We start from the raw sequence: 21,313 nt of genomic DNA, 5'->3' as shown, positions 1-21,313 counted from the left end.
GCCTTAAGGTGTATCTGTAAAGCAGTGTGCTGCCCACATGCATACATCTGTCACCCCCTGCTACAGCACCCATCACAGGACACAGGACACAGCACCATTGTCCTCACTCCAGCAGCCTCACTGACAGACGGACCAGAGCAGGACAGACACACAGCTGCCTGCAGGCACTTGTCTGTGCCTTCTGATGTTACATTATCTGTGTTGGAGTTCCCCTATACACGCCATCACCTCTGACCCATGAGAAATAGCAGAAGATGCCAGCACCCCATCTTCCCTTAGATTCGGGATAAACAATGGTGACTTCAAATGTCTGCATGGGAAAGCAGAACTTCATGGGGCTGCTGAGATAGCAGGGGATCTTTCTCACAGGAAGTGTTCTGGTTTATGAAATCCAGTCCTTCCCTACTGCAGGCAGTTACAGCCTGCCAACACGTTCTTCTTGTTTTGCCTTTATGAAGAATTTTCTCCCAGTTACCTCAACTGCAAGAATTTTCTGAAATATCATTAGAACCCTCACAAGTTTTGGTTTAGCCATATTCATGGTCAGTGTATATCTATCTCCTCACTATATTCTTTATTTTATGCAGCTTTTTTTGCCTCCTTTTAGTTGAATCCCTGGAAAAGAGTAGGCATATTCCCTCCTAGCCTTTATTTTGTTGAACTAAGCAACCCACATGCCTGCTGCTTTATTGTACAAGTCAGGCTCCCAAAACACCTTCATAATGTGAGATGTCACCTGAAATTGTCCTGTGGGCTCAACTTTTTCCTACAGTTGCTCAAGAATGTATTCAGACTCGTCAATACACAACCTTACTCTGTCCCTAATGGAAACATTTTAACTTATGCCTTTTTTTCTAGCTTCGGGTTTTTTGCATATTTCAGAGATCATTCCTAAAAAGCCCGCCAAACTCAGTAGTTTATTTCATCTGTTGTTTCCTACTCCTTATTTCTCAGCTTGCCACAGAAATTCTCATTTTTCCAGTAATGAAGGAAATTTCACTGACTGAAAACTAGGTTGATGACATCCTTTGGAGATTTTCTACCACAATGTCCTAAAGGTCACCAAGTCCAATACTGGCAAGCTGAGGTGCAGGTTGGTGTGAGGGGTGAGGGGGACATAAGCCTGAAATAATACTTGGCCTTGGATAAGGGGACGTTTGTGGAGTCAGCATCCCTGGAGGTATTTAAGAGGCGTCTGTATCTGGTGCTGGTGATATAGTTTAGTGGTTTAGGGGTTACAGTGGCAGTGCTGGGTTGATGACAGGACTGGATGATCCCAAAGGGCTCTTCCAACCTTGATGGTCCTGATTTTGTCATTCTGAATCATGCTAGGTGGATCTCACTGAGTCATAAATGGTCACATCTACAGGTGTGATACATAAAGCCATCAAATTGTTGCTTGAAGGGTTGAAGGTGACAATGTGAAATCCCATGGGAAGTCATTGCAGGCCTAGATAGACACAAATATTTGCAAACATACGTTAGCACTTTTCATTCAAATATATCCTGTTCCTAAATTTATGACACTGGATGAGTTCCGTGTGCATGCTGGCAAATGGCCACGGCCTTATAATTTCGACAATGTAGGATTCTGGCAAAAAAACATCCAGACACACATGCAGCAAACCTACACTGTTGATATGGGGGGTTTTGGTTTGGGTTTGTGTGTGTGTGTGTTACAGGTCACTTTGACTGTCAGATAACAATAAATTAAAAGTGAAAAAGAGGAAATTCTTAAAACCTGTTTCCTCCGCCTCTGACCTAACGCTAGGAAACAATGTGAAACCAGCCTGTTTATTTCTGTACTTCACGGGGAAGCGTCATGAGGGTTGTGAAAGTTCCCCGCTTCCTCCGTGGTGATGAAACTTCTTTAAAAAACAAACAAAAAAAGGTGTATCTTTGCATAATTTCATAACGCGGGCTCGGGACAGCGGCTGGCGCCGAGGAGTCTCCGGGCCCGCTCCCGCCCCGCCCCGGCGCGGCCCGGCCCGGCCGGCACTCGGCGCCCGCCATGGCGGGGCTGGGGCCGGCCGCGGAGGCGCGGCCGCTGCTGGTGAAAATCGTCATGGCCGGAGAGTCCTGCGTGGGGAAGTCTTCCATCGTGCGCAGGTACACGGAGCCTGGCTCGCCTCCCGCCGGCTCTCCCGCCACTTCGTACATGGCCACGATCGGTGAGTGCCCGCCTGTTCCCTGCGCCTCCGCCCGCCTCGCTGCCGCCCCTCGCGCTCCCCTCCCGGTGCCCGCGGCTCGCACACGGCCGGACCGGCGCTCTCAGCGCGGCTCTGCCGGGCTGGGAGATGTCGAACCTCCCTCTGCTGAGCCGTGCGGGTCTGCAGCCGCGTCCAGCAGTTTAAACCTTTGCCGGGGTGTCAGGACTTGTGTCACGCTGGCTCCAGAGCCACTGCAAAGAGCTGGCTTGTTACGCTGTCCTTGCTGCTTGTCTGGGCATTGGGAGCCTGCTCCTGGGGTAAACTTGTGAAGACTTGTTCCGTCTTACTGCCCACTGAGGCCCTGCTGCTGTACATCGGTGCAGGTGCAGAGAAAACAGTACAGAACCCCAGATCAGCTAGGTTGGAAATGACCTCTGAGATCATCGAGTCCAACCTGTGACCGAACTGCCATGTCAAACAGAACTTTCAGTGAAAAGTTGGAAATAACAACCAGAGTTAAACACCCCCAGGGTGACTCCACCGCCTCCCTGGGCAGCCCATCCCAATGTGTACTCACACTTTCTGTGAAGAAATTGTTTGTAATGTCCAACCTAAACCTTTCCTGGCACAGCTTGAGGCTAATTTCTCTTCTTCTGTCACTTGTAGCCTGAGAGAAGAGGCCCGTCCCCACCTGGCTACAGCCTCCTTGCAGGTACCAACCTCAGAGAGCTGTCAGATGTCAGTAAAAAGCCCAGTTAATCAATATGTCAGGCTAGAAAGTGCTTTAACTTTGTGGTTTTAAATTTAATAGTTTAAGGATATCTTCTACTGTAGTTAGCAGTGTGCATGATGATTAAAGCAGAGCTGTTGCTATGATGGAAATCATTAACCCTGCCAGACCAAGTCAGTTCTGCACTGGTACCGCACGCTGCAGCTGATGGGTGATGGGGAGCTCCCCCCTGCCTTGGCACTGCCAGGCTCACAGTGCCATAGGGAATGGCAGGATGACTGTCCACATGCTGAAATCCTTGTCTCCAGCATGAAGATGTGTTATGTAGGCATAGTGGTTTGATTTGCTGTGGACATTTTCCCACATCCTCATTGGGAAATTTTAATTTTTTTTAGAGTTTAAGAACAGTGTGTAAGAATACTGTTTCTTTTATTTGATTTGATTTGATTTTGAAGAGAAAACTAAATTATGCCATGAGATTGTGTATTACTGTATTTGGAATATGCATGGTTCATTTACACATCTTTCAATCTGGAAGGAGTTGGCATAGTGGAATTAAATACCAGACAGTAGCTCTGGCAGTAGTTAGTCCAGGGAATACTTAATGTACACAAGATGACTTGACCTGCCCACATAAGAATGGCTGAACTTTAACCACTTTTTATTTTCTTGCCCTTTCTTACAAAGCAGTTTCTGAAACCAGCACAGACAAAGAGGGAAGAACACAACAGTAAAGTCAGGAAATTGATCCTAATAATGGGCAACTTGTTGCCAGGCTTAGCAAGAAACCCCAAAGAATGGCTGTAAAAATAAATAACAGCTTTGTTGATGTGGTTTCTATTGAGATTCCTGACCATGAGGTTATTTAGTATTTTGAGACATAATTTCTTTTACACCTGATTTAGTCCACTGCAGACTCAAAGAAATTTTCTATGCTATTAAGTATATATTTCCCAAGTTGTGACTTGAACTATTTCAAGGAATAGTGAAGATAACAGTTTTTGTGACAGTTTATGGACAAAGATTAATCTCTTTAGTTTCATTAGTGACACCTATTATTGAGATATGTAAAAACTTTTTTTAAAAAGTGCTTATCTGTAATATAAATGAATAATCCAAACATGGTATTTGTTACCTGAATGTGTTTTTAAAGTTATTTCTGAAATACTGTGTTACATTTAATTCCATTTTACTATGCGTTTTAGAGCTTGGACTTTGAAAACAAATGGGATTATGAGTGGTGTCTTCCGAAAGAGTAATGTTGGAAGTGGAAGGTTCCTTCTTCATTGAGACAGCTGCAATGGAGAGGATGCCCTAGAGATTGTGGCTCCTAGTGTTGGAAAGGAAGAAGACACATAGTGTTTTCTCAGTTTGTGCTGTCTCCTTCCTCACTGTTGATACCATCAGAACAAATAACTAGTTTTATCTGGATGCCTGTTTCATACAAACTCCGTCAAATGATTCCTTTCTGTTGTAAAACCTATTAAATGCTCAGCTGCTGTCAGATGATTTTTCACCTTACTTGTCCAGTTGAAACAGTGATTTGAGTAGAGGGAAGATTATCCTGACTGTGCAGTCTTGCAACTTCCTGAGTTCCCTGGCAAAATCATGTGCCATCCCCTTCCTTGGTGGCAGAGGGTCATAGGCACAGAAGTTAAAAGGTTGTTGAAAGTCTCATTTCTATGTCATCAAGAATCACAGATTTGTGTTACGAGGAGAGATCCTAGTGTTATTACAGGGGGGAAAAAACCAGACAAGCATTTTGTAGTAGGCTCTGGTAGTTTCTAAAATTATGTATTCTATGAGAAAATGCAAAAAATACATCCACTGTAAATTTTCATTGAAAGATTTTAATGCAGCACTTAAATACTCAAGGCTAGGTGCCCTTCCTCCTCTTCAATGACATAGTTTGGAAAAATTATCAGCAGTTATAGTTTTCTAATTAAACTTGCATGCATCATAAGGTGGATGCATTGTATTATGAATAGATTATAAAGAATAAATGGTTTTGTTTAAACAATAGTATTGCTTATAAATTCATAGAGGTTTATGAACAGAAGAACCTCCTTGTATACCAGTGAACAGAACTGTGATCTCACAGGCTGTGAGGTTATTTTGCTGTGTTATGGTCGCTGGGGTCCTTCAGCACATGTGTTTTCTGTGAGAAACATTTCTGCAGAGCTGTGAGTCCTCCCAAATCTGTCATAGTTGAAAGTGGTGCAACTTCAACATTAGGATTTAAAAGTCTATGTAGATTCCCTGATATTTATTTTAGAAGGGAATAAAGTAATCAACAAAAATGAACCATATTGAAGGTAAATGTGTCTTGTGTTAAAAACATCAGTAGCAATCCACATCTTAATTTTTTTTTAGCAAAATTGGATATTTTTGTCACTCTTGTTTTCCTAACAAACCATCTTATCCCATGAGTTGCTTTTCTCAGCAAACCAGGAATTATCAGTACTTGTGACTGCTCAGACACCTCTCTGCTTCAGGCATTGCTTGACGTGTTCAGAAAAGAATCTGATGCAAGTAATGCACCAGCAACTAGGAGGGGTTAAATATTGGTTAGGAGTAACAGTGGAAACTCAACCCACCACATCTCACTGGGCACTTGCCCAGTTTGGGCACAGGAGCTGCTAGGAGCTGTTTCCCAGTTCCTGGAGTTGAAGATGCTGTATGATATGCCATGGGCTGGGTAGAACCTGCACAGGGGCGTTCACCACCCTCTGTCCGTGCTTTCACTGTTGTGTCCTGCTAAGCTGCTCAAACTTGCATTTTCTTTGGATAGATATATGTTTTTGAGCATTTTCTATCAGGAACCCACCAACTCTGTTTGGGTGCAAAGTGTGTGTAATTTTCCAGGCCAGCTGCAAAAGATCTCTTTGAAGAGGACTTCTGCAGATGGACAAAGGGAGGGAAGAGAGGGGAATTTCATAGCTGAATTACCCTGTGGCTGACTATTTTTATGCTTTTTAGACTTAATTGTCTTTAAGGTGCCTCAGTGATAATATGGGCATTATTTACTCTTTGGAATATAAGGAAAATAAATTTTCATGGCTATAAAAGTTGGAAATAACAACCAGAATTAGAGCTTGCAACCAGCATCCTCCTTCTTGGTTTTATTTGACAGCTTAAAAGAAGCAAGTACATGCTGTTGCATTCCAATAACATTTATCTCAAGAGCTGTAATCAATGCTTGCTTTGTTATGTTGATCAGGTTGTATACCAGGTAGGCCTTAAAAGCACCTGAAATCCATGAGCTGTCTTTGGCATTGTGTATCTCATTTTTCTTTTCTGTCTTTCCAATTTGCTAAGTTTGCTGGAAATTTCATATAAAGACATGAACAATTCATGCATGCAGAACATATTGACTTCTGTTTTTCACTAACATTCATTGACCTTTTAGGTCAATAAATTTTGAAGTTGACTTAAGAAGTCAATATGCCTGATTTTAATTTAGATTAAGTTTTAGTCTGATTCAGCACTCTGCTTCCCTTTTTACAATTTTTTTTTAAAAGCTTATAGCAATTTATTATTAAAATGTACATCAACTAAGAACTTTTCCCTATAGTTCTGGTAATCCTTGTCTGGAATATAATTTTTTGCTGTGCTCCCAATGCACCATTTCTAAGTGAAATTCCAGCCTCCCAGTGTATACTCTGTCCCTCTCAACTGCTTGAACATCAATTGTAGAAAATTATACAGATAATTAAACAAAACTGTGTGAATTTCAGGAGCAAATGTTTTCCATCACGTTGGAATTTCACCTTACATGAGCAAATTTTACTTAAATCACATTTCCTTCTGACAATATTAATTCCATCAAGGAAGCTTTGTGTAATACTAATTACCAATACCAATTATATTATTTCATCTTTCCTTTTCATTGAAGCTTCAATGAAAATTCATCAAGTGAAGGACATGATTATCATAATAATTTTTAAAATCCACCTCAACTCCCTTACCACATACACACAAAAAAATGGTAATAGCATTGAAAGTGCATGTGAGTGCATGCATGTGAGAGTGTACTTGTCAAAATTTTGTGCACAATACATCTGTCAGTACAAAGGAAGGGAGCATTTCTTCTCCATTTTTGGTTTGCTGCCGTGGGTGCTTTTCTTTGATAAAGTAATTTGGCATGCATATTCTTACAGAAATCAGTTCAGTGGTATTAACTTAAAATTTTTGTGATTTTTCAATCTGTTTGGTTCCTTCAAATGACATTATTACTGCTGAAGAGGCACTGTCATTCTAAGTAGCTCAAATTTGATCTTATGGAAATTTGCCCATACAGTATGGTTGGCTGTCACAATGTTACCTCAACTTAATTTACTATAATTGACAAAAAGAGCCTAATTGTTTTTCAGTGGGGGACAAAATGGTATCAAATGGTATTATCAAATGGTATTTCAGACAATGAAGTAATAGGGGAAACAATGCTTTACTCTGCAAAAATATGTCACTCTAAGATAGCAGTTGATAGCTGGCAGATTCTAATTTTAGAACTGGAACTTCAACAGCTCATAAATCTGGGTATCATCTAACACATCTGGAGTACTAATAAAGGAAAACACTATAAATCATAAGGAAAATACCTTTGAGGAAGGATCTGTAGTGTACGTAAAGACAACATTCTGCATTGATTTTAAGTGTTAATGCTTGCTTTTAGCTTTCTGGATCTGATTTAGGCTGTAGAGCCAGTCCTCTTCATTTCGAATTAAATCCCATGTATGTTTGTCTTTGCACTTAATGTGTACAGGCAAGTCCTGTTTCTGCTCATGTGCACCTGGATATTTTTTAGGAATTTGGAAGTAAGGACAGAAAAATTTTGTTGCACATGTGACAGCTGCTTTGTAAGCATTTTTATCTTCCCACTCATAGCTGCCATGCTCTTGAAAATCATCCGTGTATTTGCACAATGTACTGTTGGGCATAGGCCATGAAACTGCTGTCATGTCCCTTGCTAATCCATGGTAATACTTAATTGTAGTTTCAGAGTATCTTCACCTTTGCTTTGACCTGCCCTTTCTTTGCTTGGTATTGGCATTGCTTTGTATTGTATTTGTGCAATGTATTGGCACTCAGCAGTGAATAATTTCCTTTTAAAGCTTCCATTTTGAGTCTATGTGGTTGGCTAGTTATTCTTTCTATGGTATTGTTCCTTTTCACTTTCTGTTTGAAATTGCATGATAACTAGAGCTGAGAAACAATCATCTTCAAAGAGAATCCATGTTACTATGAGAAATGTTACAGATTTTCCTTTTTTCTTCTAGGCATTGATTTTAAAGTAAAGCCCATAATGTTTAATGATACAAGAGTGAAACTTCAAATATGGTAAGTTTTAATTAGTATCACAAAAGAAAACCAACTAAATTGTGTTATGACATGAAAAATCTCATCTACTTTGAATTGTGTATCTTCATAATGTGCAGGTGCTCCTACTAGAAAATTTTAAAATTTGAATTTAACCTGGGAGAGTATATTTTTTTGCATCAACTAATGTACATTAAAAAGAGGGCTGTCACCAGGTTGCATTAGCAATAAAACTTGCAGCATACAAATAAGTGCAGATCTGTGATCCCTGTGAAGTGTATTTAATTGTGTAGGAACATTGAGGAAAGTGACAAAGCAAGAAGATGTTACATTTCATTACCCATCAAATGTATGTTCAAAAGGGTCACCAACAGAAATTACTTTTGATAAGATGAATCTTTGGGAACGTGCACTATTTTTGGTTTTGAAATTTTTCTGAAGGTTATGTAGGGCTTCTGACACCTTGCTCTCCAGGCATCTAGTACTGAAGATTATCTCTATATACCCGTATTTTACTTGTCAAGGAGTAAATCTGTGTATGTATTATCTGACCGGTATTGGATCTGCACTTATTTCATCTCAGGCTTTAATGCTAAAATAATAGCGGCTTGTTTAGAGTTTTATTAAGGTATAATTCATAGAATCATAGAATATGCTGAGTTGTAAGAGACCTGTCAGGATCATTGAGTCTGGCTTCTGGCCTTGCACAGGGCACCAAGAATCACACCATGTGCCTGAGAACATTGTTCAAATGCTTCTTGAACTTTTGTCATGGTCTATGGGTGAGAAAGGTTTTTCTCTGGGTGAAAAACCTTTTCCTGATAGCCAGCCTACCTGCCCCTGACTAAGCTTCAGGCCATGTCCTCAAGTCCTGGCACTGGTCATGAGAGTGAGGAGGTCAGTACCTGCCCCTCTGCTTGACCTTGTGAGGAAGTTGTAGACTGCAATGAAGTCTCCCTTCAGTCTCCTCCAGGCTGAGCAAACCAAGTGACCTCAGGCACTCCTTGTACAGCTTCCCCTATTATCATGGCCCACCTTTGGATGCTCTCTAAGAGCTTAATGCCTTTTTTATATTGTGGTACCCAAAACTGCCCCCAGCACTTGAGGTGAGGCTGCCCCAGGGCAGAGCAGAGCAGGACAATCCCCTCCCGTGCCTGGCTGGTGCTGCTGTGCCTGATGCACCCCAGGACATGCTTGGCCCTCCCAGCTGCCAGGGCACTGCTGACTCATGTTCAAATTGCCAGTGACCAGGACCCCCAGCTCCCTTTCTGCTGCTCTGCCTTCCAGCAAGTCATTCCCCAGTCTGTACACAGAACCAGGATTGCCCCATCCCAGGTGCAGAATCCAGCACTTGCCCCTGTTAAACTTCGTGCAGTTGGTGGTTGCCCAGTCCTCTCATTTGTCCAGGTCTCTCTGCAGGGCCTCTCTGCTCTGGAGGGAGTCAACAGCTTCACCCAATTTAGTGTCTTTGGCAAACTTGGTGTCCCTTTGAATCCTGCATCCCAGTGGTTGATGAAGATGTTGAAGAGAGCTGGGCCGAGGATGGAGCCCTGCAGAACCCCACTGGTGACCAGACCCCAGCCTGATGTCGCCCCATTCACTGTAACCCTTTGTGCCTGACCTGTGAGCCAGCTGCTCACCCATCACTGAGCATGGTTAATCCACTGTGTGCTGGACATTTGGTCTGGAGGGTACTGTGACAGACAGTACCAAAATTTTGCTGAAGTTCAATGAGATCATATCTGTTGGCTTTCCTAGATCAACTAGGTGGATTACCATTTTAGAGAAGGAAGTCAGGTTCAACAAGCAGGACTTTGGCATGCTGTGCTGTCTGTGGCCGATGACTGTGTTGTCGTCCAGGTTTATCTCCCAGAATAATATTTTTCATTATTTTACTGGGCACTGAAGTGAGACTGACAGGCCTGTAGTTTCCAGGGTCTTGCCCTTCTTGAAAACTGTGACAGCTTTACCCAGCTTCCAGTCAGCTGGGACCTCTCCAGACTCCCAAGACTGCTTAAAAACCAGGAGAGGCTTTGTGATGACATCAGCCAGCTTTTTGAGAATTCTCAGATGAATCCCATCAGGCCTCATGGATTTGTAGGGATCCAGCTGGAGAAGCAGATCCCACGCAATTTCAGCGTCAGCTGGGTGTTGATTATTCACACAGCCATGGTCCTCCAGCTCAGGTTGCTGAGACCTCCTTGGTCTGTCATCTGTGTTGAAGACAAAGAATGCATTAAACACCTCTGCTTGTCCCTGTCCCTCTAGGTGAGGTGACCATCCTTATCCTGTAATGAGGTGATGTTATTTCTGCACTGCCTTTTGCAATTCATATGTTTGAAAAAACTTTTTATTGTCTCCCATGTTTCTGTCAGCTTCAACTTCAGTGTAGCTTTGACCACACAGATTTTCTTCCTACAGTGGCAGACAGAATCTCTGTATTCTTTCCATGTTACCTGACTTTGCTTCTCCTGGGCATGCACCTTCCTTATTAATGTTATTTCCAATCAGGTTTCACTCATGCCAGTGATGCCATGTCTCTGGGACTGGGATAAAGCTTGGAGCTTGTCTCATTTGTTCCTCTTGCTTGGTGTAGTAGTGTAGAAACATTTCAGGTATGGTACTTTGTAGTCAAGATCTCTGGAAGCAGATTGAGGGATCCCATTTGCGTTTGTTTCCTCAAGTTTTGGCATTACGTGTAAGAACCAGCGTGTTCTTATATTTTATGGCTTTTTCCCAAAACCTGTCTTCCATCTAAACCAGGTTGTTGTTTGTATCACAGTTTAGAAAGGGCTTGTCGAAATATGGGGATGTCATTTGACATCTTATCTTTTTATCACCTGAATTATTTATATAAAGAAGGAATGGTGGGCTTGACATTACTCTCAGGTTTCAGCCACTGGCTTGGCTTCCCTAGTAGGGCTGTATTATACAGAATAAATTTCCAGTGTATTTCTTTTATTGCTATATCTGGCACCCAGATTTTCTGTCATCTGTGTTTTTTCTTCTTCCTTTCGTGTTAGAGTACATAATTTAAAATTTGAACAATACTCCTTAAAGTAAAGTAATCTTTCTTGGGGATTCTGCAGTCTGATAATCTCTTTTTTGTTTGTTTGTTTGTTTGTTTGTATGTGTGTGATTTGTTACAATTTCCTACAGGGATACTGCTGGCCAGGAACAGTTCCATACACTTAGTACCAGCTATTTCCGTGGTGCACAAGGCTTTGTTCTCGTATATGACATCACAAATCTGAAGAGTTTTCAAAGTATAACAATCTGGATAAATGACATATATGAGGTAAATATATCTGTCAGCAATTGATCACTAAATGAAGGTAATTAACGTGTTGTTTTAAACAACTGCATGACAGGTATTCTTGTTCCTGTATGTTTCTAACCAGAATTTCTTGCATTTAACTCAGCACACAGTATGATAGTAGAATTACTGTCATCTGAAGCTGGAACGTGGTTTATATTTAGGCAAGCCCATGCTGATGGAGGAATGTTTTCTGAAGTAGTTCTAAAACATAGCTTCCCATCCCTCTTTGTGCATGCTGCATTATGGTGCTCTTGTCACTGGTGTGGATATGCATAGATCAGTCTGCATGAGCTCATCCTGGGATTTTAATTAGATTCCATATCAAAATTCTGTATCACAGCCAGTGATTTCCCTTTCCTAATTTCATTACTTCAATGTAGTTACCTCATCCCAAGATCAAAGGAATTAAATATCTTCTTTGTCCTTGCTGCATATTCCTGGAGAGGATGTTTTCAAGAGGGAGGAAGTGGGGTGGGAGGCTGTTTGGTTAGCTCAGCTGCTCCTGATGCTGCAGCCAGAAATACGTGCTTTCATGTGACATAGGAAGTGATTCAACAGCACATGGCTGCCAGACAGGGTATGTGTTCCCACTGGAGCTTGTCAGAGCCCTCTGTGCTTTGCTCTGACTTCCTATGTGGTAGAAAACTAACACAGCAAAAGAAGTTGAGTGGTTTTTCTGCTCTATCAGTGAGTTTGAGAGGCTCATAGAAAGGTCTGACACTAGCTGGGGCTGCAGTAAGGTAAACAGGTAGGAGTAAGAAGTCCAGAAGAATGTCTGGAAACAATGTGAAGGGACAGAGGCATGGGCTAGCCCTTAGACAGGAGATCATTCAGCTGACTCTAACCCTGTATTCCAAGTCTTTTTTGGTAGGTCACTGTGGATGTGTTCTCTATTAGATAGAGGCAATGCAGTTTTAGACTAGAAAAGTTCAGCTGTAAGGGACCTTCAGTGATCATCTAGTCGAGCTGCCCAACCACTTAAGCACTAACGAACACTTAAATTATGCTACTAAGAGCATTTTCCAGATGCCTCCTGATTTGGCTTGGGGAATTGACCATCTCCCTAGGAAGCCTGTTCCAGTGTTTGACCACCGGCTCAGTAAAGAAATGCTTCCCAGTGTCCAGTCTGAATATCCCTGGCACAACTTTGAGTCATTCCCATGTGTCCTGTCTCTTGATATCTGGGAAAAAGATCAGTGTCATTCTCTCTACTTTCCCTCCTGAGGAGGCTGTAGGGAGCAGAGGTATTTCTCCTCAGCAGTAGCACAACAGTTTGTAGTTACTATGCTTGTGGAAGGTGGTGTAAGAATACAAGCAAGGTAGTGCTCTCCATTGATCAAAATCAAGTAAAGTTTAAGGCAAGTTTTTAAATACTCTTGTGATTTGGTGGGGGTGGATGGAAAAGGGAGCTTTTCATCTTGGGAAAGGGGGCTTGAAATAAAACCATCAAAAGCATTATTTTTTTCCCTTCACAGCTTCAGTATACAGCTGAATTAATGAATTACATATGATCATATATCCAATAATATATACATGGGATATCTTATACCCTTAGGAAAACATTACATGCACATTATCTCATTTTTTAAAACATTACTCTGGTAACCTAGTAAATCATTGTTCTTGACCTTAGAGCCATCTTAAAAGTCTTAGTGGCAACAGAGCCTAACTTCAGTAATGTGTTACAAAGGAGATTCAATGACACAATATTCTTAATGGCTTGTCTGCACAAACTTTAAACTAACACATCTGTTTTCTTACTTTTTTTAGGAAAAGCATGTGCCTTTCTTCTGTTGGCCAAACAAAAGTCACAGCCAGATATGCCACTGGTTGTACAGTTTCATGGTTAACATAGATTTAGCTCAGCAAACAGTATGAGGGCAGTTTTACTGTTACCTGAAACTGAAAATGTAGATTATCTTCACATTCCTGTCTGTCTATCTAGTTATCATCTATCTATCTACCTATCTATCTGTCTGTCTATCTGTCTGTCTGTCTATCTATATTTCAACATAAAATATTGTTCTGGCTTCACACTGGCTCCAAAGGGGTCATATTGTCCTGTCATCTTCAATTAGATCAACAGGGTGATTGATTCAGTAAGCTACAGTGCACAGCCACAAACAGCAAGAAGGGTATCAGGGCTGTATGGTCAGGATGGAGGGAAGGATGAAAGTAGCTCCTGTGGCCACCATGCATGTTTAGATCTGATTTAGACAATCAGGAAATGACACCTGCACAAGCCTGCTCTCCATTTATGACATTTTAAAAGCTTTCATGTAAATGTACTCAAGGTATTAATACTTTGACTGTTTAATCTTAACCCCTGAAGGTACTTCTGTCAGTTTAAAGTTTAAAAAATGGAAAAATACTCAATCTAAAACAATTTCTAGGAATGTAAATTGCATGATTGATTGTACCAATCTCAAAACTAGCAATTAGTGTTGTAATAGAGCTAGATAGTAATAAAAAATTTAATTTAGTCCTAGTGGGATATCAATTTCTGAAGTGTCTTGGTGAAAATATATGGGGCTATTCATTGCAAAAGAAATGTTTTTAAGCAATAACTGTTAAAAGACAGGGCATTTCATGAAAATTAATTACTTCCTGGAGGTCAGTGACATTCCTTGCACTTGCTTTGGTCTGTGAATGTAAACCAGTATTTAATTCCCTACAAATGCCCAAAATCAAAGTGGCTGTTGCTACAGCACCATTTAAATTATGCAAGTGTAGAAAAAATAAATAAGTTTTTAAAAGGAAAACAGAGAGAATCCAGACTTCACTAAATACCAGACTAATAGGTGTAAAGCTTGCACCTGAACCAGTCAAACAGGAATTTTGGAGGCAATTCAGTTATTACATAATGCTCTCATTTTTTGGTTCTTTGCACATAAAGATTTTAAACAGAAAGTTTTTTAAAAATCTGTTCAGTGTGCTAAGCCATTTTTGCAACAGTTGAAAATAACAATCCAAGCAATTTAGTATTCTTAAAAACTCCCATTGATTTTATAAAAACTGGCCAGTCAGTGCAATTACAATCAGATTACCAGTAATGTTCTCATTATATTTCAGTTAGTTTAAGTGTGGAATACAGCAGCTTCACTATTAAAAATGAATTATTGTCCAAGGAAGTACAAGACACAAATATGCTTCCATATCTGTATTGCTGTAAAATTTGAATTCAGAACTAGAGGGAACTAAGTAACATAACTGTACTTTTTAAAAGCTTGCTAGAAAAATATACTCATACACAGATTAATATTTTAGGACGTTACTGGCAAGTCCAATATAGGAATATTGGATTTGTAATGCATTCATTAGGAGCATGATAATTGCAGGAAGATAACTTTAGAACCTGAAACCATTCTTTATTTGTAGAATTGCAGGTTAAGTGCAATTTATGAAAGTGTAACTCCTGCTGACCTGGCTTTTAGCTACTGTATGCACCTGTTCTGAAAGGCTGATGCTGCTTGGCCTTTAAAAATTAAATAAACACAAGCAGCTGTGTACCAAATCATCTTGCAGAAACCAGTTTTTTCCAGGATGTTTTGAACAAGATTCCAACTTACATTGGCAAATGGTTCCTCACAATAGAGTGTCTCAAATGCTCAAATAGGTGCCCAGAGGGGTTCACTTAAAACCCCATGCAACAAGGCATTGAACAAACACCCGATTTTGAAGTTGGCCCATCTTTGAGTGGAAGACTAGATCAGCTGACTTCTAGAAGTCCTTGTCAACTAAATCACTCCATTATTCACACATGGCATCTGGGTCTGCAAAAATAGATGGTATGGTTGACAATGTATGGTTGACATAGATGGTAGGTCTTAATTTACTTCTAAATACCTTGAGTTGGTTTTAATTGTGCTAGTCTTCTGATGTGGCCATCAAGGTGGCAATACCAGCTCCTAACAATTATCTCTGTGCTGGAAATTGTCTGCCATCACAGAATTTTCTGCATGGAGAAGATAATTTTCTTTTCTTGTGCAAGTCTTGGTTACAGTAGTTTGTTTAGTGGTTTTTAAAATACATTAACTTTCTATTTGTCCTACCTGAAGAAGTGATCCCTTAATCAGGATATGAACTGTATGAATTATTGAGTTGCTCTCATTTCTGCATAGTGGCCTTTTTTGGTTTGGTTCCTCTGGTCATTTGGGCAACTAGACTGTATTTCAGCATCATACTTAAATAAAAGCAGCACAGCAAACTGCTTTACAAGTGCAAATTAGTTTGACTTGAAATTCTTCTCAGTTTTTCTTCCTCAGGTGGGAAAGCTTGATGTCAAAAGATTGAATTGTCCCAATTCATAGATAGGTTTGTCATTATGGCTCTGATTAGAACTTAAAATTGTTTCTCTTGTCATTTTATTAAACTGGTTTGTCTGTAGTCTTGGGTTGGCTTTGGGATAAATTGGTTTATATCACTAGTAGACAAATAAATTTGATCAGTCATTTATTTCCACCGAAGTCCCGGAAACCAGGCATTTGTAATTGAGATCATATGGTAGCATTTAGGAAAATATGTGGAAAGAGACATGTTTGGCAATCCTAATATGAACACTGCCCATGTGATGCTTTTAAAGAGACTCTGAGGACAATCTATTTCTAACAAATTGTTATTCAGTACTACAAAGGGTAGGTTTCTAGTGTCATTGTCTAATGAATAAGAAGTTTCCCAGTTTTATGGTCTTCTCCAGCTCTGCCTTCATCTTGATGTTTGACTATGTACATGTTTTTCACATGTGAAAAGCTACATTTCTTCCTCAAAACAGACCACTTAAGAATTCCCATAGTTTATTTATCAGCTGCGGGTTCTCAGTTTCACTGTTTGGACCTACAGACAAACTTCTGTTGCCTTCTTAAACTGTAATTAATGAGTATCAATATCAAGCAGCCCTTCACAGCTACACCCTGGAGATGTGGTGAAGGGACAATGTGGTGTTCTGGAAGATGTATCCCTGGATAGATAGCTTTATATGAGGACTCTGGGCGAGCTCATAATCATCATGGGGAGTTTCCTGCAGGGGAGGTTGGGATCTTTCTTGGTAGGTCTGTGTTCACCATTTAAGAAGTGAAGAGATAATTTCTTCTAATAGTCTGTAAGTACAGATATGGTATAGTTTTCTCATAGAAAAGGTGTCTGCTACTTTTCATACTCTCATGAATTCACAGCACTTCTGGAAAATAAAAACTGTAGGAAAAAAAAGACTTAACGTTTGAAAAAAACCCCACCCAAATCCCCAGACAAATTATATACAAAAGGAATGAACAAGATATTTTCACTTTTGCATTTTTGATTTCTCTTAATTGTGGTGGTGTTCGCAGGGGTCTTAGGATGAGGGAAGAGATGAGAATGTTGACTCCATGTTTCAGAAGGCTTGAGTTATTATTTTACGATATATTAAAACTATACGAAAAGAATAGAAGAAAGGATTTCATCAGAAGGCTAGCTAAGAATAGAAAAAGAATGAATAACAAAGGCTTTTGACTGTCCGAGACAGTCCAGACACTGGACTGTGATTGGCCATTAATTAGAAACAACCACATGAGACCAATCACAGATCCACCTGTTGCATTCCACAGCAGCAGATAACCATCATTTACATTTTGTTCCTGAGGCCTCTCAGCTTCTCAGGAGAAAAAATCCTAAGGAAAGGATTTTTCATAAAACATGTCTGTGACAGTTAATAGCCTCATAGTCAGGTTGTGTATTTCCCTGGCTGGGTGGACATTAAGCAGTGGGGTGAAGGGCACGGGTGGGTGGCCCCTGTCAGTAGTGTGCTACAGAGACTGTGATACTGTGATACTGTGATGTGAGTGTCCAGTGTTCCGAGTGCAGGATGTGGCACTGCTCAGTTGGAGGCTCTGCTGCTGCTCCCTCCTGTGGCCACTGCTCAGAGCAGCCTGGCTCCTGCTGCTGCCACATCCAGCTGCCTGGGAACCCAGTGGGAGAAAAACCCTTCTGCCAAAGCATGGTGGCTCCAAGCTGTGCCAAACACTTGAGAAGACTTGGTCAGTCTCAGTAAATCTCTTGGCTCCATTTTTTTCAGAAAAATACGATGATGATGTTTTCCTTCTCAAAATATAGTAGTGTACGTATTCTTCAGGTTCAGATTATATTTATTTTAACCTTCAGGATAATGTGAACTTTGAAATCTTGAAATGCAAAGAAAAACTGAAAGAGTGAATCAAAAATTGGCATTTTTTGAGATACCAGAGTAAAACTTTATCTGGAAAAAAATTATTTCAGCCTTGATGAAACTGATGTTTTTTAATAGTACTTTTCCATAATATGGGAGAAAAATGTTTCCTGAGTCTATGAGCTTATTCAGTGCTGACTTGCATAATAGGATTTTAACTGTAAAATAGCCTTCATCTTTTTAGCTATAGATTTTACCTTTGGAAAGCTTATTCCTGAGCTATAAATAACAGAGCATGAAAATATACAGCAAGCTTTTGGAAGCACTGAAAAGCCGTATTTTTGGCCAGTTGAAATCAGTGTACCCATGCAGTTTTTATGCCAGCTGAGCACATGGTCAAACTTCTGCCTAGTCATATTGATTTAGTTTTTTAAGACATCATGTATAATCAATTTTCAGAATTTAAAATGGACATCATTTTGAGTAACAGTCTTCAGTTTTCTAAATGCATGAAACTGCAAGATATCATCTTTTAAAAAGGAGAACTGTAAGTGCTGTGGTGGAGGATCCAGACAGAGTGAAAATACATTAATACATTATATCGAGGTAGAAATAGTAGTTATATGCAGAAGTAAATACTTTGTGATTGGTAGTACTAATAAATACTTGCTGAAAGGCCTTGTACCTCAAACCTCATTTAAATGTTTTTATTGTCTGAAGCTGTTTAGAAAGAAGATTCCTACTGCAAAAATTTGTGCTGTTAATAGAGAAATTAAGTTACAGAATGAATTTAGTTGGTTTGTGCATGCAGTATGCAAGTATTTCCCTCTAGACTTTAACTTCACAGTAAAGTCAAATGTCACTTGTAAAACCTTCATCAGCCTTCAGTATTCTTCCAAATTAAAGGTTGATTACATAATGAGATTTAATTGTCTATTTAGCCTATTTTGGGGCTGATGTATGCGATTTTATGTAGGAGAGCCACTGATCTTAATGAGTGAAGCTTCAATGCATTCTGAAACAGCCAAAATTTTGGTCTATTAATCCAGGTAGAATAATTCATTATTTTAGGCCTCTACTTTGTACTCTTATGAAGTTTACTTCATTTTAGTAAACTGTGGGTATGAAATAAGTCTAGATGACTCTAAGAGGAGAATGGAATAAGAAAAAATAAATAGTGTCCCTTAATATTAAATTTTGCCTACTGATGAAGTCTTCAAATTGTTGTAAAAGTAGAAATAGACTAAAAATAGTGTTCTCTCATCCTTTAATGAATAGAGGTTTTTCTGTGTATGGTTGTAGTGGATTTTGTCTTATGGCAAATTTACAAAAGTTAAGCATTTGACAGAGATCAGAGATTTCATCAAAGTCCCTGTAGAGAGATCTGCAGCCTGAGACCAGGCCCTTTGAGTCATCAGGGAAGCTGTGGGAGCATGTACCTCCGGAATAAAAGCCATGGCATCAGACTACAGTAGCTTCAATTGTTTGTAGATTGAGACCCTCAGTGCCCTCCATTTAAGCACCAAAAGCAGTTTTAAATGTTATGATTTTCACAATGAATGTCAGTTTTCAAATTCCACATGCTGTTGCAGAATTATTCTCTTTTCTTGTCATTAGTCCAGTCACGTATAGTTACAATGACTTATCTTAAAATAACACTGATGTGAAAAACGCAGTGCATTTCACAGTCATCATGCATGTGAGTGGATTAGAGGAACAGAGAAGGAGACAAGGTCAAAAAGGTAGATTTTTCTTCCTTTTGAAATCAATGAGGTTTTTAAATTTTACTTCATTAAAATCTATTGCCTTCTTCCTAGTGTCTTGGAATAATCAGACTTTTACGTTGAGTTTGAACACTTTGAAAGTAATTTTACTGTCTGTGTGCAAAAGTGAAGCACAGAGAGGTGCTCTTTCAGGTGCAGCAAATTCCTTCCCTTTTACTTGTGAGTGCTGGATGTAGAGCAGACTCATATGCTAATCCATGAATCTATTACTTTTAGTAGGGCAGTGTCTGTGAATTCAGGGCATTTCCAGTCACTTTAAAGCCTCAAGCTGGAGCATTCATCAGAAGATGGTGCCCATGCACCATATACTTTATATCTTATGAAAGGGGTTGGAAATTATACGTGGCACTTCCAAGTAGCTTTTTTCTGCTCTTTGCATTCTTGCTGTTTTCCTCCAAATCCCAGTAACTGCTGGAAATATTTGCACATATGAAGGTCATGAGAGAATTTAGCCTTTACTTTCAAGGAAATGGAGTGCTGAAGGTTAGTGTGAGCTGAAGGTGAAGGGTTTTTGTTGCTTGCTTTTTTCTTACTTGACATTTATTAATGCTGGTTCTCTTTTAGAAAGCAGGTGATGAAGTGGACGTAATACTGTTGGGCAACAAGTGTGATAAGGAGTCAGAACGGGTAGTTCCAAAACAGAAAGGAGAAAAGGTATCTTTAGTACTTTCTTTGGGTCCTCCTGAGTTTCTTAGTATGTGACTGAGCTGTTAAACCGAAAATGGTAAAAAAGCTCCTGAATTCCAAACTTCTATTAGGACTTGGCTCTAGAAGAGCAGTTGTGAAGTTCTAGAGTGCTAGAAATGCATTAAGTAATCCCTTGCTGATCTCTTCAGAATACCAAATTTTTTTTAAAGGTTAAAATGTGCTTTAAAAGTTTTAAGTGTTACAACAGAAATCTTATATAGACTGCATTTTCAGAGTACTGTTGTAATGTAATATTAAAATGAAATACATTCTGCATAATTTTTCTGATACCACCAATCATTGATATTTTTGCTCCAGTCTGACTAAAAAGAACTATTCTGGCAGCCTGTGCAAAGTGATCTGCATTGTCTCTTGAATAGCCTTGAATAAGACTGGACGAATACTGAACATCCAGCTTCCCAAAACTGTGTATGTGACATATAGTTGACTCAACTGCAGTAGAGTTTCTAGCTGCTGACCATGGGTGGGGGAAGAACTTACTAAGTGGAGAGTGCTGTTCTAAAGGGAATGGCAAAGGTCTTTCACTGAGAGCCAGTGAGGACATTCAGAAGCCATGCTATGACAGAAGAAATTGGGATAATAATTAAATATTGCGGGACAGCGGGTCCTGTATATCAGTAAATTTTGCTACTGCAAACTGTATGCATCTGTTCTCTGGAACTTGGAATTAGCCCTCCTGTTATGCTTTCAGGCATGGTGAGTCAAGCAGGATGTCTCATGTTTAAAGAAAAACACACTGATACCTTCTTGCCAATTATATAATCCCAGATTAGGAAACTTTAAAAATATAACATCAATTTTTGGACAACATTACACTCCTGAGAGTTCACAGTTCACATGCAAGATGCTTTCAATGTTAATGTACCATATCTGTGTACAAGGAATAAGGTTGCTGAAAAATACATGTTGTAGTCTCACACAAAGGATGCACTGTCAGAAACTTAGAGTCACTGGATACATGTGCACCAGAGGGCAGTAGTAGGGTTTTGCTTAGGGTATTAACCATGACATTTTCTGACTTGTGGGCTCTTAACCATGCAACCAAAATTCCTCTTAATGTAGTATTTTTTTTTCAGAAAGAAACCATTATCTCCTCCCCAGTGAGTCTGCTTTCTAGATTTCGCCTGTGTTTTGAGTCAAGGCAACTCTTCTGTTATACTATTT

The 21,313-nt window shown here is 39.9% G+C and overlaps 1 protein-coding gene across 2 annotated transcripts in view; it reads left to right on the top strand.

The window, feature by feature from the left end:
- The first annotated feature begins 1,983 nt into the window (after window positions 1-1,983).
- Window positions 1,984-21,313, top strand: part of LOC115917582 (ras-related protein Rab-10-like) — a 33,138-nt gene continuing 13,808 nt past the window's right edge. Inside the window, exons 1-4 of one of the 2 annotated variants that reach the window (XM_030971737.1) lie at window positions 1,984-2,171; window positions 8,160-8,220; window positions 11,359-11,497; window positions 20,006-20,095. In XM_030971737.1, the coding sequence (XP_030827597.1) occupies window positions 2,012-2,171; window positions 8,160-8,220; window positions 11,359-11,497; window positions 20,006-20,095 (450 nt within the window). In that variant the 5' untranslated portion in view covers window positions 1,984-2,011. The remainder of the gene's footprint in view (window positions 2,172-8,159; window positions 8,221-11,358; window positions 11,498-20,005; window positions 20,096-21,313) is intronic. The other variant, XM_030971738.1, reaches the window with a different exon arrangement.

Source organism: Camarhynchus parvulus, chromosome 2 (assembly GCF_901933205.1).
Source record: "Camarhynchus parvulus chromosome 2, STF_HiC, whole genome shotgun sequence".
NCBI lineage: Eukaryota > Metazoa > Chordata > Aves > Passeriformes > Thraupidae > Camarhynchus > Camarhynchus parvulus.
The sequence above is the reverse complement of the archived record's forward strand: the minus strand, read 5'-3'. Positions and strand labels throughout refer to the sequence as shown.